Source organism: Saccharomyces cerevisiae, chromosome II (genome assembly GCF_000146045.2).
Source record: "Saccharomyces cerevisiae S288C chromosome II, complete sequence".
Taxonomy (NCBI): Eukaryota; Fungi; Ascomycota; class Saccharomycetes; order Saccharomycetales; family Saccharomycetaceae; genus Saccharomyces; species Saccharomyces cerevisiae.
In genome coordinates, this window is record NC_001134.8 from 63,070 (window position 1) to 80,975 (window position 17,906).

Consider the following 17,906-nt stretch of genomic DNA (forward strand, 5'->3'; position numbering starts at 1 on the left):
CCTATCAGCCGGTAAATTTTTTTAACGAAGTGGAGCTAAATTATCAGAAAACGTAGAGCTGGTATGCTGGTAGATCTAAACGAAGTCCAGTTTACATCAAGATGATATCGTGCAATATTTACTACGGCATGACTTAACAGTACAGTCATGATTTAGGAATTTGAGTGTTCTCCGGGGTTTTGCAGATAAAAATTTGTTTTCTTCTCTGCCATTCCTGGAGATTTTGAAAAGAGTTGGTAATGTGTTTCAAAAGAAAAAAATACATTCCAAGAATAAATACCAGGATTTCGTGACAAAAATTAAAAAAAAGGGAAGTATGGCATGCCTAGAAATCTTTTCTGGAAAACTTGAAGCATATCATATAATTGTATGAACTTGTCCTTCAAAAGATGTTACCAAATATTCAAGAGTATGTGAGCTTTCTATTCTATTGACGCGTAAGAAAGGCTATCACGTGTGGGGGGGAGAGCTCAGCCACATTGCACTACTTTCGAAACCGCGTAGTCGGAAACGACATTCCCCCGTACCAAAACAAACGAAAGGACGTGAAAGGTAAATGAATAACATGGCACTAAAAATTTGGCAGAAAACGAAAAAAAAAAGGAAAAAGAAACTGAAAACTATACGCTTCCCTTAGGATACTTTCTGATTTACATCCGAAGAATTGGGTGCGTCAATTAAAGGCAATTCTTCGCTCTATCAAGCAGTTTTACTGCGTCTGTCTAAAGAAACAATTGTTTTACTGAATTTCAACAAAGTTCTAACTCGAGGTGACCGGAGGCCACTGTAATAATAAAAAATAGAAGATGAGTCTCGAAGGAAATACCCTAGGCAAAGGGGCCAAATCTTTTCCTCTGTATATTGCGGTAAATCAGTACTCTAAACGAATGGAGGACGAGCTCAATATGAAACCAGGTGATAAAATTAAAGTCATTACTGATGATGGGGAGTACAATGACGGCTGGTATTATGGGCGCAATTTGAGAACCAAAGAGGAAGGTTTATACCCAGCGGTATTTACCAAAAGAATAGCAATAGAAAAACCAGAGAACCTGCACAAATCACCAACCCAAGAGAGTGGAAATTCTGGTGTTAAATATGGAAATTTAAATGATTCTGCGAGTAACATAGGTAAAGTCTCCTCGCATCAACAGGAGAACAGATATACATCATTGAAAAGTACAATGAGCGATATAGACAAAGCCTTGGAAGAGCTAAGAAGTGGTTCAGTTGAACAAGAGGTATCAAAATCGCCCACACGCGTGCCCGAAGTTAGCACTCCACAGTTGCAAGATGAACAGACTTTGATTCAAGAAAAAACCAGAAATGAGGAAAACACGACACATGACTCGTTATTTTCTAGCACAGCGGATTTAAACTTAAGTTCTGAATCTTTGAAGAATATAAGTAAGTCAAATATATCAACAAAATCCCTAGAACCGAGTTCGGAATCAGTTCGTCAATTAGATTTGAAAATGGCTAAAAGTTGGAGCCCAGAAGAGGTTACTGATTACTTTAGCTTGGTTGGATTTGATCAATCCACTTGCAATAAATTCAAAGAGCATCAAGTCTCCGGAAAAATACTACTGGAATTAGAACTGGAACACCTAAAAGAATTGGAAATAAATTCTTTTGGTATAAGATTTCAGATATTCAAAGAAATAAGGAACATCAAGTCTGCAATTGATTCGTCGTCAAATAAACTGGACGCCGACTACTCTACCTTTGCTTTTGAAAACCAAGCTGCCCAACTAATGCCTGCAGCCACTGTAAATAGAGACGAAATCCAACAACAAATTTCCTCCAAGTGTAACAAGTTGTCAAGTGAAAGCTCTGATAGAAAATCATCTTCGGTCACCACAGAATTGCAAAGACCAAGCTCGGTTGTTGTTAATCCCAATTTTAAACTTCACGACCCAGCTGAGCAGATCCTAGATATGACAGAAGTTCCTAATTTGTTTGCTGATAAAGATATTTTCGAATCACCGGGAAGGGCTCCAAAACCACCATCATATCCAAGTCCAGTTCAACCTCCACAATCGCCCTCTTTTAATAACAGGTACACAAATAATAACGCAAGGTTTCCTCCTCAAACAACATATCCACCTAAAAACAAGAACCCAACCGTTTATTCAAATGGGCTAATTCCAAATTCTTCGACATCTTCCGATAATTCAACGGGCAAGTTCAAATTCCCTGCCATGAATGGTCATGACTCGAACTCTAGGAAAACAACACTGACATCTGCTACTATACCTTCTATTAACACGGTTAACACAGATGAATCTCTACCCGCAATTTCAAATATATCTTCAAATGCTACATCTCATCATCCGAACAGAAATTCCGTTGTTTACAATAACCATAAGAGGACGGAATCCGGAAGCTCATTTGTTGATTTGTTCAACAGGATTTCAATGCTATCGCCAGTCAAGTCAAGTTTCGACGAAGAAGAAACGAAACAACCTTCAAAAGCTAGCAGAGCAGTTTTTGACTCAGCACGCAGAAAGTCGTCTTACGGACATTCAAGAGATGCCTCACTTTCTGAAATGAAAAAGCATAGGAGAAACTCTTCTATATTATCTTTTTTTTCTTCAAAAAGTCAGTCTAATCCAACGTCACCAACCAAACAAACTTTCACTATCGATCCCGCAAAGATGACTTCCCATTCTCGTTCTCAGTCGAATTCCTATTCGCATGCAAGATCACAATCTTACTCCCATAGTAGAAAACACTCGTTAGTTACCAGCCCCTTGAAAACTTCTTTAAGCCCTATAAATTCCAAATCCAATATTGCTTTAGCGCATAGCGAAACTCCTACTAGTAGTAATAATAAGGAGGCAGTATCACAACCAAGTGAAGGGAAGCACAAGCACAAGCACAAGCACAAGAGCAAGCACAAACACAAGAACAGTAGCTCCAAAGATGGCTCTTCCGAAGAAAAAAGCAAAAAGAAATTATTTAGTAGCACCAAAGAATCATTTGTAGGAAGCAAGGAATTCAAAAGATCTCCCAGTGAACTTACCCAAAAATCTACCAAATCGATACTTCCCAGGTCGAATGCTAAAAAGCAACAAACATCTGCTTTTACCGAAGGTATACGCTCTATCACAGCAAAGGAATCTATGCAAACTGCGGACTGTTCAGGCTGGATGAGCAAAAAAGGTACCGGTGCTATGGGGACTTGGAAACAACGGTTTTTCACACTTCATGGAACAAGGCTTTCTTATTTTACGAATACCAATGATGAGAAGGAGCGTGGCCTGATAGATATAACGGCACATAGGGTCTTACCTGCCAGTGATGATGATAGGCTCATTTCCTTATACGCTGCGAGCTTAGGAAAAGGAAAATACTGTTTCAAATTGGTCCCTCCGCAACCGGGGTCCAAAAAGGGGCTAACCTTTACAGAACCTCGCGTTCACTATTTTGCAGTTGAGAATAAATCTGAAATGAAGGCATGGCTGTCAGCCATAATAAAGGCCACTATTGATATTGATACAAGCGTCCCTGTCATTAGTTCATATGCCACACCAACGATACCTCTAAGCAAGGCACAGACGCTATTGGAAGAAGCTAGGTTACAAACCCAGTTAAGAGATGCTGAAGAGGAAGAGGGAAGAGATCAATTTGGATGGGATGACACCCAAAATAAAAGAAATTCTAATTATCCAATCGAACAAGATCAATTTGAGACCAGCGATTACCTGGAAAGTTCAGCATTTGAATACCCTGGTGGCAGACTTTGAGAACTGCAATCATTAGTTACTTCTTGACCAACTTAAACACCTTAATAATTAATATTTAATAGAACATAATATAGTGATATAAAGTATATAAAAATAAAAAGTTTACGAATTAATACAATCAAATTAGACACTGATACTATCAAGAAGTACATCGCAGGAACCGCAGACATGATGTCCTCTTCTTTCAAATTACTGGATATATATATTATTATTATTGTTACCATTAACGTTATTATTATTAACTATTACTATTACATTAACTTAAAAATAAATATGAAACAACGAAGAACAAAAAGAATTATGAAAACATTTAACATGTTTCAATTTGTTATGTTTTGGCCAACCTGCGTTTATTCTTGCATATGACATTTTTGTAATTCATCGATGATAACTTGGTTACCCTTTGGATCCAAATTCATAGCAACAGTTAGCTCCTTGATTGCATCTTTTTTCCTCCCAACTATTCTATATGTTTGACCCAGCAAATAATGGGCTGTGGCATCATCAGGAACGAGTTTCACCAATTCTTCAAAAGTTTGCAAAGCAACATTATATCTTGTCATGGAATAGAGCAACTGGCCCATCTTATATTTGGATAGCGAGGAAGTCGGTTGCAAATGACATGCTAGTTCATAATATTGTAGAGCCTTTTCCTTATAGCCCAGCTTTTCTAAAGAACCACCGCAACAACAGATTAACACAACATTGACGGGATTAATTGACCTTGCCTTTTCAAAATATAACAACGCTTCTTCATATTGACCTAATTTCATAGCGCTCGTACCCAATCCGTAATATGCATTGTAATGCTGAGGATCACAAGCTAGCGCCTTTCTATAGCATGTCTTGGCAGAATCCGAAGAATCGTTGGAAGAATGTTCATGACCTTGCAAAGTATACGCGTATGCAAAATTTGGGTCTAACTGAGTAGCTTTTTCGAAGGCTTTTATTGCGGCATCATGATCCTTTTGCAATGATAGCAAATTACCTATACAACACCATGTTTCGGGCTTATTAGGCATTGTATCCATTAGCCCATTTGCCAAATTTGAAGATTTAACCTTGTCATGCAAATGCCACAGCAAAGTAGAAAAAATTTCCATATCTTTTACCCTTGCCGGTTGTAGGTCTTTCAATCTATTGAAATACTTTAAGGACATATCATAATTAATGATCTCAAAATGAAGTTTTCCTAATTGCACTAGACACCATGGCATTGTGTCTTTAATATGAGATGGGATTTGAGACTCGAACAGTCTTATTGCCTTGAACGAATTGTATTGTGATGACGACCTTAATATTAAAGCGAAATTATACATGATTTCAGGCAGCGTAATTGAATAATCACTCGTTAGTATTGAGTTACTGATTATTAAAGACCTTGGATTTTTCTTGGAAGTTGTTAACCTTCCTGTTGAGGAATATAGGTTTCTTGGAGTTTTGAAAGTTGTTTTATTTATAATGTTATTATTATTATTATTATTATTATTATTATTATTATTATTATTATTATTATTATTATTATTATTGTTATTTTGGTGGTTCCTATCGTTATTTAACAGTTTCGATGGAGGAGTCGTTAAAAGTTTGTTTCTGTTATAAACTTTGGCCAACGAGCTTATTGTAGGCTGTTTGGAGGATGGAGACACTAAGTTCATGGAAATGTTATTTGGTAGCGCAGAAGACGTCTTACTGTTGATTGCAGGGTTTTTAGGAGTTTGAGTATTTTTGTTCTGGCAGGTCCTTATTGATGTGTTCGCTTGTTGCTGCTGTGACCTTGAGAAATGCTGAATGGAAGAAAAAGAAGATGCCGATGTAGAAGGGGGAGAATTAGACGACTGAAACAGTGTATTAACATTATTATTGATATTATTATTGCCGTTTTTGTTTGTTTTTGAATATAAGCTAGGTTGTGAACGAGGTTCGAAATGCGATAGTGATGTAGACGGAAACGATGAAGCTGCATTATTATTATGACTATTACTTTTTTTCCCTGCAATGTCGAAAAAAACCCTCTTGAGATCCACGGTAGCTCTCATTTTACAAATCGCTTCGTAAGATTCCCAAAGGTAAGGATTAATGGCTAATGCTTCAGAATGATAAAATGCTCCCTCCTTAGAATGGTCCAGTTTCATATAAAGATTGCCTAACAGGCAATTCAAAGTGGCCAAATCGGGAATATGGACGAGATTAGAATTCAACACCATATTTATGCGCGTATTACTGCTGTTCGAAGAAAATACATTTATTATTGAGAGAAGAGTGAGGATAGCTTCGTTAACTCCCTGCGAAAGCTGTAAAGCACAACGCCCGAATATGTAAGCGATACCAAGATGATACTCCTTGAATTCTTTGGATATCTGGAACGCAGTGTGGTAGCTTTTATTCAGAAACAGCGAAAGTGCATATAAATATACCGCATCGGACCAGTAAACACTTGATTTATCGAGAATGGAGCATTCAGCATAGAGCAGTTCGGCCAAAAACTCTGCGGTACTGTAGTTCAACTGCTGAATAGCCTGCTGAATGCAGTCCTGAAGCTGTATGATGGTGCTCAAAGCTTGATCATCAAAGCTGGGGATTCCTCTCGAGAGGGTGAACGGTGCTAACTCAGGATTTACCGCCATGCTATTTTTATTATGTATCCTGCACGAAAAGTTCGTGTCGATTTATGAATAGATATGCAGTCACCAAAACAGAGTCTAAAACTCTCACAGCTAGGTATGGTTTTTTGATAAACTTTTCTGTGGCACCTTTGCTTGCACTTTGATCCTTTTGGTTTACTTTCAGCCTGTTCCATCCTTTTGATCAAAAAAAAAAAGGAAAATCAAGCGCGGGTAATAACGGCACCATTAAATACTAGTAGTACTATATAGATGGTATAAAGAAATGATTTAAAACAATACGATTATATGATATTTATACATCTGTTTCAGTTGAGCTTTTTTTCCATAGAGCTGGTGGTACGAAGATGGCTTTTGGCGAGGGCGACCGAACCAGATAGCTGCGTCAAGGCCAATAGAAGCAACAGAACAGTATTCAATGCCAACAATAGCGTGCTTGCTTGTGAGTTTGGTGGATAGGAATTCCAGCACCACTCGTGCAAGACGTACCAAATGGGACCAACGAAGAAGGGCATTCCCGACCAAAAGATCAGTATAGGCAAAGTCCAGTGATACCAGGATAGAAACTGGTAGTGGAGGGACCTTGAAAATAGGACGCCGATGAAGTTGGATGCGATTAGAACGAATGGAATAGTCTTGGCGGGATTGGCATTGAGCACTGCATTTTTCCTCAGCGGATGGCACAGGGAAGACCATAAATCGGGCAGGATGCGAGGGTATCTTGTGACGAACAGTGTGGTGAGCGCTATCAGGTGGCTGATTAAAAGGGCCAAGTGGAACCTCTTATCATTGAAAGCCTCTTCATCCATCATTTGCCAATTGATACTCCATTGGTACATAAACTTCCTGCCGAAATTAAAAGCGCAATGCAGGTACTGTTGCGGAAAGCTGCGCAGGAAGGGCACTGCAACTGCGACTTGCCATGCAATCATCGCAACGAGATCCAACAAAGTAAGGATTACGTTCGCGTCATTAAGGATGAATAGAGAAATCATCATTGCAGGGAAATACAACAGCGCATTCATCTTAATGCTCACAGCCATACTGTATGTTGCGGAGATCACCAGCGCAAGGGACTTCTTTAATTTGGGGCGCTGATGGCACCTGCTGGCCACGATAGCCCCCAAAACCGTGACGACCATAAACAAAGTAGTGAAGCAATCATTGAATAACCGTAGCACGTAAATAGAGTGCAATCTTTTAGAGAGGCACGCCAAGACCACACACCACGGTGGTAGATGTAAAAGGTAGTAACACGCCATTTGTAACGCCAGTGTAAGGAGATACAAGTATCTGAAAAACACTTGCCCGCGCTCAACGTGGTCCATTCCCTCTGTTAGCCAGTACATCATCTTGTAGATCAAGACGTGGCCTGCTGGATACACCAGCGGGCCCGTTCCACCACTCACCTGAGAGTAGTCCAGCATGCCATCGAGCTGAATCATCTCGATCTGCTCCATGTACGCCTTGTAATCGATCTCTGTGTAAGCTACCTTCTTAATGATAATCTTGCACAGCATGCTTTCGAACAAAATCAAAAGGGGCATAACGATAAGATTGGCCCTACAATCGAAGATCACGTAGCGCACACCGTCCTTGAGATCCTGCCACAGATCCAGCGGAGGTCTGACAAATTGCTTCCTTTGCAGAGACTTTTCACCTTGCGGAGACTGTTCACCTTCCATACTACTAGTATCTAACTCTTTCTCTCTCCCATACACACTCTATGATACTGTTTTCACTCCCAACTAGTGTACTGCGTTGTTCTTTAAGTTCGATAGCGAAATTTCTTTAGCTTGTTTACAGCACCCAGCAACCGCACACAGAATGTGACGGCAAATGCATTTTACATGGAAGGCTATCTACAAAACAGCAATAAAGAGTCATGTAAGATTGGGAAATCTCTAATGTGACATTCCATACTTGTTGCAACAATTTTGGGATGCTTCTGCGTCGTACGACCCTGTATTTACCTTCTCTAGCTCATCGCTTCCCAGGGTCCACGTTAATTTTTCAATTTTTTCTTGCGTGTCGAAGATTCAGGTCTCGAGAAATTTGTCAAAAATTTTTCACTAGATATTAAGAACTATATACATCGAATAAGATGCCAGCACAGAAGAGATAGGCAATCAGTTTAGATACTACAGACACTATCCAATAGTGCAAAGCAAAAGCAGCATAGAAAAAAGAGAATCCCGTTTCCAGCTTTTTCTCTTTTTCCCATTCGTTTTTCCTGATCTTTTTTTCTGCATCGTGGCACCTAGAACAAGAGGTACCTTCCATCCTTCGCTTAATATTTGATACGACTTTTTTGATTTCCATTATTATTATTTGTTACTATTATTATTTATCATTTGGGTTTCGGTTTTTTGTAATAATTTTCTTTTTTTTTTTTGGCTCTATTTCACTAAGACATCGTATATATGCCAGGCCAGATAATCAGCATTCCGTTTTTGTCGCAGAACGAGGACATGGATAAATACTTGTTGGAGTACCGCAGTTTGAAGCTCCTTCATCAGTCCAGTAATTCCTTCCAGTCTCACAATGCGCCCTCCCACCAGTCGAACTACCACCCCCATTACAATCACATGAAATACAACAACACTGGTAGCTATTACTATTACAACAACAACAATAACAGCAGTGTAAACCCACATAACCAAGCTGGTCTACAATCCATTAACAGATCTATTCCATCGGCCCCGTACGGGGCTTACAACCAGAACAGAGCTAATGACGTACCATATATGAATACCCAAAAGAAACACCACAGATTTAGCGCTAACAATAATTTGAACCAGCAAAAATACAAGCAATATCCCCAGTATACGTCCAATCCAATGGTTACTGCACATCTGAAGCAAACGTACCCTCAACTGTACTACAATAGCAACGTCAATGCTCACAACAACAACAACAACAGCAACAACAACAACAACAACAACAACAACAGCAACAACAACAACAATCTTTACAACCAGACGCAGTTCTCCACGAGGTACTTCAACTCGAACTCCTCTCCCTCGTTGACTTCTTCCACTTCTAACTCATCCTCTCCATACAACCAAAGCACCTTCGAATACATTTTGCCGTCAACTTCGGCAGCTTCCACAAATTTATCGTCGTCATCATCAAACAACTCTATGCACACCAACCCAACCACTGCAACATCGACATCCGCCGATTTAATCAATGATTTACCCGTGGGCCCCACGTCCAGTTCGCTTATCTCGGATCTACATTCTCCACCAACTGTATCTTTCCTACCAGCAAGCCAAACCCTGCTCATGTCCTCCACCACATCTAGCTCTATTGGCACCAACATAAACCCACCGCAACATTCACCATCCCCATCGCAAAGGGAGGATTTTTCGACGGCACCAGTGAACATGTCTTCGTCCGCATCACTCTTGATGAATGATTCTTCTTTAGGATGGGGGTCTAACCACATGAACGTATCTTCATCCTCTCAACCAGCATCATCAAGACCCTTTGGCATTTGGAATACTGACATGAGCGTTTGGAGTTGAGATGTTTACGTATATTTTTATGTATATTATTATCATTAGTATTACTATTATTGTTATTATTTATGCACGGTTCCTATTTACACGCGGCGTTTATATTTTACCATTGAATATTTAAGATCTCTTTGAATTTTTTCTCGAATTCGTTTGCCTTTATACGTCCCTGGCTTCGTCTCATTCCTTGTCCAATTAGGAATTTTAAAGAGGACTTCTTTTTACCAGTAACCAGGTTCCGTATAAAAGTGTCATCTGTGTGCTGTGCAATGACATCATTACAGAGATCCATCAATTCTTGAGGGTCGACCTGATTAATCGCATGCAATTCAAATTTCTCGATTAGTTTTGAAAAATCTGGAATAGACAAATCTTGGCAGTTACTCTGCTCGAAATTTTCCAATATGTGAAACAGTAACATTTTACCACTAGTTGCGGATATAACCTCTTCATGCAATAACTTCAAAAACTGGGCGAAAACCGGAGGAGGCAAAATTTCTTTTGCTTTGGCCAATGGAATTTGTAGCTTGTTCAAATCTCCCAAGAATTCATGGATTATCCAATTCGTAGGTAATTTCGCGTTACTACGTTCACCAGCAAGCTTGGAAAATTCACGGAAGGTGTCTAAGTAGTACGATCTCAACGCCTCATGATTGTACATATCGTTTTGGTTACTATTATAAGTCAGAATCTTGGCGTCCTTCAATGATAATTGATAGGGTTTCTTCATAAGAATTCTCATTATATCGTCCGGTAATTGGGGCATCAACCCTCTCACACCACTGATAACGTCTGGTGCGAGGTTGATATACGGCAATTCTGGATCAGGCATGTACCTGTAATCGATCGTGGTTTCTTTGCTTCTCAACTTCACCGTTGATGAGCCTGTCCAGCCCCTTGTTTCTGGCTCCATCAGTGAGCTAGTGTCACCCACAGAAATCAACTCAACTTGCCGCTGATATTCGTACTTGATTGCATTGATGATGGAACTAGTATTGGGTAAATTCTTCAACTCAACGCGTGCATATTCATTAATTGAGAGGTTAACGTCCACTCGCATGGCGCCCGTTTCCAGGTCCCCAGAGGAAATGTGCAAATGACGTACCAAATTCTGATATTTTTTAATAAACGCTCTAACCTGTTTAATATCACTGAAATCTGGTTTAGTTACCAATTCGATAAGCGGGACGTTCGACCTATTTAAATCAACCAAAGTAATAACGTCTTTATCTGTCTCTGTATAGTGTGACTTCCCCGTGTCCTGCTCTATCTGCAACTGTAAGATACCGATTTCCTTGGCTGATTCATCGATATCATCCAATTCCTTCGACAGATTGATCTTCCCACCCCGAGCAAACGGCCTGTAGTGCTGCGTCAGTTGATAGCCTTGAGGTTGATCTCCATAAAAATAATGCTTCCTATCAAACTGAGATATGCTATTCACTTGAGAACCCAGTGCCAAGGATAGTTTCATGGCAAACAAGATTGCTTCCAGATTCAAAACCGGCTGCGTTCCCGGTAGAGCTATGTCATAATAACTAGTATGATGGTTTGGTGCATCCACTAGAGATGTGGCGCTATTCGTTGATTGTGAAAAAAGCTTGTTTTTGGTGTTCAATTGCGTATGAATCTCCAATCCACACTTCAATGCATATTCCGGCCTGAAGGGTGCACCGTGACTATGTATGGCTTTGGTTCTGGCCAAAGAATAAAAACGTGCAAGCCGCAACATATCTAGTTCCTACTCTGGTCTTTTTGGACAGGAATGCTAACAATAACACTATTACTAGGTGGTACGACTAAGTACATCACGTCAAGCTTATTACTACTATAACTACTATTATCATAACAAAAGGGAAAACTAAACCCTATCTAAACAAGGGTTATTTAAATTTTTAACAAGGGCATACAACAAAAAAATAATAAACCTAAAATCAGAAAGTTAATCTTTCAGGGCTTTTGAAAGTGGAATTAACGTCTCTAGTAAACGAGGATTGTTTCCAATGAGATTCTAAGACCCAAATATCCTCTTCTTTACTTTGAAATGTTTGCAATGGACCATGATTATGGATGTGTTCTTTGTGACACGCTTTCAATGTACTCTATATCGTGTTGCACGAAGGATTGTTACTTTATTTGTAAAAAAAAAAACAATTTTTCGAGATGGGACATTAATATTGTAGAATTCTGAACATATTAGTGAACAGTTCTTTCGGAGAATTACTGGAACCTAGGATCTGACAAGCGGACAAAAAAGCAGAGTGCGTTTATTACTTCTCTTTCTAGCGGTTGTTCATGTTTCAAAGTTTTTTCCACAACAATGGGCCCGCTGCTGCCGGTGAAACGTTTTCAGATAGCAGATCGTACCCTTTAACGAATCATCAAGAAGTACCCAGGAATGGACTGAATGAGTTGGCCTCATCTGCAACCAAGGCGCAACAACAACCTACACACATATTAAACTCATATCCAATTACCGGGTCCAACCCACTCATGAGGGCAAGCGCAATGGGGGCGACCTCTGGCAGCATCAATCCTAATATGTCCAACATGAATGAGCACATTCGTGTTTCCGGGATGGGGACTTCTAAGCCCCTGGACTTAGCGGGAAAGTACATTGACCATCTACAACATAAAGATAGTAACACTCCCGTACTCGACGAACGATCTTATTATAACAGCGGGGTAGATTATAACTTCAGCAGAGAAAAAAACGGCTTAGGAGCGTTTACTCCATTTGAAAAGCAAGATGTGTTCAACATTCCGGACGAGATTTTGCATGAATTTTCCACTTCACAGACAAAAACTGATATGGGTATTTTCCCGGAGTTAAATCGATGTTGGATAACTATTGATAATAAACTGATACTCTGGAATATTAACAATGACAATGAGTATCAGGTGGTAGATGATATGAAGCATACCATTCAAAAAGTCGCCTTGGTAAGACCTAAGCCAAACACCTTTGTGCCTGCCGTGAAGCATCTACTTTTGATAAGCACGACAATGGAGCTTTTCATGTTTGCTATTTCCTTAGACAAAGCCACCAACGAACTCAGTGTATTCAATACACATCTATCAGTCCCTGTACAAGGCATTGATGTAATAGACATTGTGTCTCATGAAAGATCGGGTAGAATTTTCTTCGCAGGCCAAGCCAGTGGCCTGAATATCTGGGAGTTGCACTACTCAGGTTCCGATGACTGGTTCAATAGTAAATGTAGTAAGGTCTGTCTGACAAAGTCTGCCCTATTAAGTCTTCTACCTACTAACATGTTATCGCAGATTCCAGGTGTTGATTTTATTCAGGCTTTGTTCGAAGATAATTCTAACGGTAATGGCGGATTTTCTCAAGAGACCATCACGCAACTAACTATTGACCAACAAAGAGGAATCATCTATTCATTATCCTCCAAATCCACCATTAGAGCATACGTAATAACAGAAAAATCACTGGAAGGACCCATGTCAATTGAGCCTGCCTACATCAGTAGGATCATAGGTACCACGACGGCAAGGGCAGCACCGATTTTGGGCCCCAAATACCTAAAAATTGTCAAGATAAGCTCTGTTGCACCAGAAGAAAACAACAATTTGTTTTTAGTTGCTTTAACAGTAGGTGGTGTGCGTTTGTACTTTAATGGTTCCATGGGCAGATTTAACATCGAAGCTTTGAGGTTAGAATCGATCAAGTTCCCCCCTAGTTCTGTAACTCCTGAAGTCATCCAACAAGAATTACTACATCAACAACAGGAACAGGCGAAGAGAAGCTTTCCTTTCTTTTCAAATCTAATGTCTTCCGAACCAGTCCTCTTAAAATTCCAAAAGAAATCATCTGTATTACTAGAGACTACAAAAGCAAGTACAATTATTTCCCCAGGCATATTTTTTTCCGCTGTGATCAAGTCATCTCAGCAAACTCATCAACAAGAAAAAAAAGAGAACTCATCTGTTACTGGAACGACCGCTACCGCAGGGTCTAAAACTGTCAAACAACAGCCAGTTACTTTACAACATAAGCTTTTCGTTAGTGTTCCAGATTATGGTATCTTGAAAACACACGGTAAGTACGTTGAAAATGCCACGTTTTTGGAAACTGCGGGCCCAGTTCAACAAATTATTCCCTTATCGGGGTTGTTTAATGCAACGACAAAGCCACAAGGATTTGCTAACGAATTTGCGACACAGTACACATCAGAAACTTTAAGGGTAGCAGTTTTGACGAGCACTTCTATCGAAATTTATAAATATCGTACTCCTGATGAAATTTTTGAGGATCTAATCGATAATCCGCTGCCATTCGTCTTAAATTATGGTGCCGCGGAAGCTTGTTCCACTGCATTGTTTGTTACTTGCAAATCAAATAAATCTGAAAAATTAAGATCTAATGCCCTGACTTTTTTAACTATGGGTATTCCTGGCGTTGTTGACATCAAACCTGTCTACAACCGTTATTCTGTATCTACAGTATCCTCTTTATTGTCAAAGCCCACTTTATCAACCGCAACAACTAATCTCCAACAATCAATAACTGGCTTTAGTAAACCCTCCCCTGCAAACAAGGAAGATTTTGACTTAGATGACGTAATATTATCCCCCAGATTTTACGGTATTGCATTATTGATTACCAGACTACTTCGAGATATTTGGGGGAGACATGTCTTCATGACTTTTACAGATAATAGGGTGACATCCCATGCTTTCATTTCTTCTTCTGATCCAATCACTCCATCTATTAATAACCTAAAAAGTGATGAAATTTCACAAAATAGGAACATAATATCAAAGGTTTCTATTTCCAAGGATTGTATCGAGTACTATCTATCTTCAATTAACATTTTAAATGAATTTTTCATCACTTATGGTGATTCAATTTCCCAAATATCAGCTCCCTACGTATTAGCGAACAATTCTAACGGCAGGGTTATTGATAAAACAGAAGAAGTTGCAAACCAAGCGGAAAGTATAGCGATTAATGCGATGATCAAAATGGTACAGTCCATAAAGGAAGGTCTATCATTCTTGAACGTTTTATACGAGGAAAGCGAAGTCGAAGGATTCGACAACCAATACCTTGGTTTCAAGGATATAATCAGTTTTGTAAGCTTGGACGTCCAAAAAGATTTAGTCAAACTAGATTTTAAAGATTTATTTGCTCCAAATGACAAAACAAAATCATTAATTAGAGAAATTTTATTATCCATCATCAATAGGAATATCACCAAAGGTGCGTCGATAGAGTATACCGCAACAGCTTTACAAGAACGCTGTGGATCATTCTGCTCTGCAAGTGATATATTAGGATTTAGAGCCATTGAACATCTTAGAAGGGCTAAAGAAATTGGCTTGCGTAACTATGATTCTCTAAACTATCACCTGAAAAATGCTACTGCTTTACTTGAACAAATTGTGGATGATCTTTCTATCGAGAAATTGAAAGAAGCTGTATCAATGATGCTGAGTGTAAATTATTACCCAAAATCTATTGAATTCTTATTGAATATTGCCAACTCTATGGACAAAGGCAAACTAGCTTGTCAATATGTGGCAAATGGATTTTTAGAAAATGATGATAGGAAACAATATTACGACAAACGTATCTTAGTTTATGACCTAGTTTTTGATACTTTAATAAAAGTAGACGAACTTGCCGAAAAAAAACAGTCATCAAAAACTCAAAACCAAATTTCGATATCGAATGACGATGAAGTGAAACTGAGACAAAAAAGTTATGAAGCCGCCCTAAAATATAACGATAGATTATTCCACTATCATATGTATGATTGGCTTGTGTCTCAGAACAGAGAGGAAAAACTATTAGATATTGAAACTCCATTCATACTCCCTTATTTAATGGAAAAGGCAGGTAGTTCATTGAAGATATCTAATATACTCTGGGTCTATTATTCAAGAAGATCTAAATTTTTCGAATCTGCTGAAATTCTTTACCGTTTAGCTACATCGAATTTTGACATCACATTGTTTGAAAGAATTGAGTTTCTTTCACGCGCCAATGGTTTTTGCAACAGTGTGTCACCATTAAGCCAGAAACAAAGAATTGTACAATTAGCTAGTAGGATCCAAGATGCATGTGAAGTTGCTGGTATTCAAGGTGATATATTGTCGCTCGTGTATACAGACGCAAGAATAGATTCAGCCATTAAAGATGAGCTGATCAAAACTCTAGATGGTAAAATATTGAGCACAAGTGAGCTGTTTAATGATTTTGCTGTACCCTTAAGTTACCATGAAATTGCCCTATTCATTTTCAAGATAGCAGATTTTAGGGACCATGAAGTAATTATGGCCAAGTGGGATGAGCTATTCCAATCTTTGAGGATGGAATTTAATAATACCGGAAAGAAAGAAGATTCAATGAACTTCATCAACTTACTGTCTAATGTACTGATTAAAATTGGTAAAAATGTTCAGGATTCTGAATTCATTTTCCCCATTTTCGAACTCTTTCCCATTGTCTGTAATTTTTTCTACGAAACACTACCTAAGGAACATATTGTATCAGGGTCGATAGTTTCTATATTCATAACAGCGGGTGTTTCTTTCAACAAAATGTACTATATTTTAAAAGAACTAATCGAGACATCAGATTCCGATAATTCCGTATTTAATAAAGAAATGACCTGGTTAATTCACGAATGGTACAAATCGGACAGGAAATTTAGGGACATTATTTCCTACAACGATATCATTCACTTGAAGGAATACAAAATTGATAATGATCCAATTGAAAAGTACGTTAAGAACAGCGGCAATAATTTGGGGATTTGTTTCTACAAAGAATAAAAATTCATGTTCGACATATAGATAGCAGGGTAATGTACGTGTATATTTTAATGTAATAAAGAGGCCTTACTAGACGGTAAAGTTAAGAATATCGAGTGAACTTTTCCTTAAGATAAAGGTAAATATAGTCGAGTATTTATTTATTATTCTTTTCCACTATACAGTATTTAAAATTCTGTAAGAAATTGATTCTACATACATAAGACAAACGAACAGGTCAGAGAGAATCAGATTTTTGGTTAGCAAGAATACATTTTGGAGAAGAAAGACATTAACTCCACCTTACTGTATCATCTTATTTGCTTTTTCACTCCTTCCTAATATTTTTTTTATTTTATTTTGAATTTCTTCCTATTTCTGATGCATTGAACAGATCGTAATCTGTAAGTAAATACCATAACGTGCTCACATTTGTCTCCAAATACTGGTGAAATCTTGGCTCCGTTGTGTACAAAACTTCTTAATGAATATATATATATTTTTCCCTTATTTTATCTTTTTTTTTCGAATTTTTTATGTAAACATTCTTATACTGGAACAATAGATGGCTAATGAGTCCCTATAATTTCGATTTTAGATGTTAACGCTTCATTTCTTTTCATATAAAAGACTACCTGCCAAATGTATTTTCTCCTGAGTAAGTGACATACAAAAACCCGTCCTTATCCTTGTGTTCTTGATATATGGCAGACATCAACGCCGCAGTAGGTGGCAAAGTATCATTGACAAAAATGAAGATGGCCTTCTCAGGGGGTAGCATAATTCTCTTTCTTATAACATAAACAAATTGCCCTACGGTAAGGTCAGCAGGAACTAGATATTTACGCTTATCAATCTCTGGAATATCTGACTTTTCAGCTTTTTCGCAAATCACAGGTATCCTATTCTTGAACCTGTCAGCAATCCTCTCCGACTCCGCCTTCCTTTTTTCAAATGGATATTCAGACTTAAATGTAGACTTCATGTCTCTAGTAATTATTTTATTATGATTTTCTCAACTTTACAATTATTAGATTCTCTTATCAATCCCCTCCTCAACCTTTAATGGTTCCCCTTTTTGTATTTCCATAATTATACCAAATATTTTTGCCGCCGCCGAAAATAACCGGCCTCCGGGTGATGATATATCATGTGCTATGATTTCACGGGTATTATACAACATTATCGGTGGAGACAGTTAGCATTACATGACTCTAACTTAAACGTAA

General features: G+C 38.5%; 7 protein-coding genes across 7 annotated transcripts, besides 1 other annotated feature; 3 read left to right on the plus strand and 4 right to left on the minus strand.

The window, feature by feature from the left end:
* The first annotated feature begins 189 nt into the window (after positions 1-189).
* Positions 190-312: an origin of replication (ARS202; Autonomously Replicating Sequence).
* Positions 313-806: 494 nt separating this feature from the next.
* Positions 807-3,749, plus strand: BOI1 (Boi1p; the record flags this gene model as incomplete). The annotated part of the gene is made up of 1 exon (NM_001178325.1): positions 807-3,749. The coding sequence occupies one exon, from the start codon at positions 807-809 to the stop codon at positions 3,747-3,749; it is 2,943 nt and encodes a 980-aa protein (NP_009468.1).
* A 350-nt stretch (positions 3,750-4,099) lies between these two features.
* CDC27 (anaphase promoting complex subunit CDC27) lies at positions 4,100-6,376 on the minus strand (the record flags this gene model as incomplete). Its single annotated transcript, NM_001178324.2, has 1 exon — positions 4,100-6,376. The coding sequence occupies one exon, from the start codon at positions 6,374-6,376 to the stop codon at positions 4,100-4,102; it is 2,277 nt and encodes a 758-aa protein (NP_009469.2).
* A 305-nt stretch (positions 6,377-6,681) lies between these two features.
* Positions 6,682-8,058, minus strand: ALG3 (dolichyl-P-Man:Man(5)GlcNAc(2)-PP-dolichol alpha-1,3-mannosyltransferase; the record flags this gene model as incomplete). The annotated part of the gene is made up of 1 exon (NM_001178322.1): positions 6,682-8,058. The coding sequence occupies one exon, from the start codon at positions 8,056-8,058 to the stop codon at positions 6,682-6,684; it is 1,377 nt and encodes a 458-aa protein (NP_009471.1).
* A 738-nt stretch (positions 8,059-8,796) lies between these two features.
* On the plus strand, positions 8,797-9,903 carry YBL081W (uncharacterized protein; the record flags this gene model as incomplete). The annotated part of the gene is made up of 1 exon (NM_001178321.1): positions 8,797-9,903. The coding sequence occupies one exon, from the start codon at positions 8,797-8,799 to the stop codon at positions 9,901-9,903; it is 1,107 nt and encodes a 368-aa protein (NP_009472.1).
* A 97-nt stretch (positions 9,904-10,000) lies between these two features.
* PET112 (glutamyl-tRNA(Gln) amidotransferase subunit PET112) lies at positions 10,001-11,626 on the minus strand (the record flags this gene model as incomplete). The annotated part of the gene is made up of 1 exon (NM_001178320.2): positions 10,001-11,626. One exon carries the CDS (start codon positions 11,624-11,626, stop codon positions 10,001-10,003), a length of 1,626 nt encoding a protein of 541 aa, NP_009473.2.
* Positions 11,627-12,189: 563 nt separating this feature from the next.
* On the plus strand, positions 12,190-16,698 carry NUP170 (Nup170p; the record flags this gene model as incomplete). Its single annotated transcript, NM_001178319.1, has 1 exon — positions 12,190-16,698. One exon carries the CDS (start codon positions 12,190-12,192, stop codon positions 16,696-16,698), a length of 4,509 nt encoding a protein of 1,502 aa, NP_009474.1.
* A 610-nt stretch (positions 16,699-17,308) lies between these two features.
* ATG8 (ubiquitin-like protein ATG8) lies at positions 17,309-17,662 on the minus strand (the record flags this gene model as incomplete). The annotated part of the gene is made up of 1 exon (NM_001178318.1): positions 17,309-17,662. One exon carries the CDS (start codon positions 17,660-17,662, stop codon positions 17,309-17,311), a length of 354 nt encoding a protein of 117 aa, NP_009475.1.
* Positions 17,663-17,906: the final 244 nt, after the last annotated feature.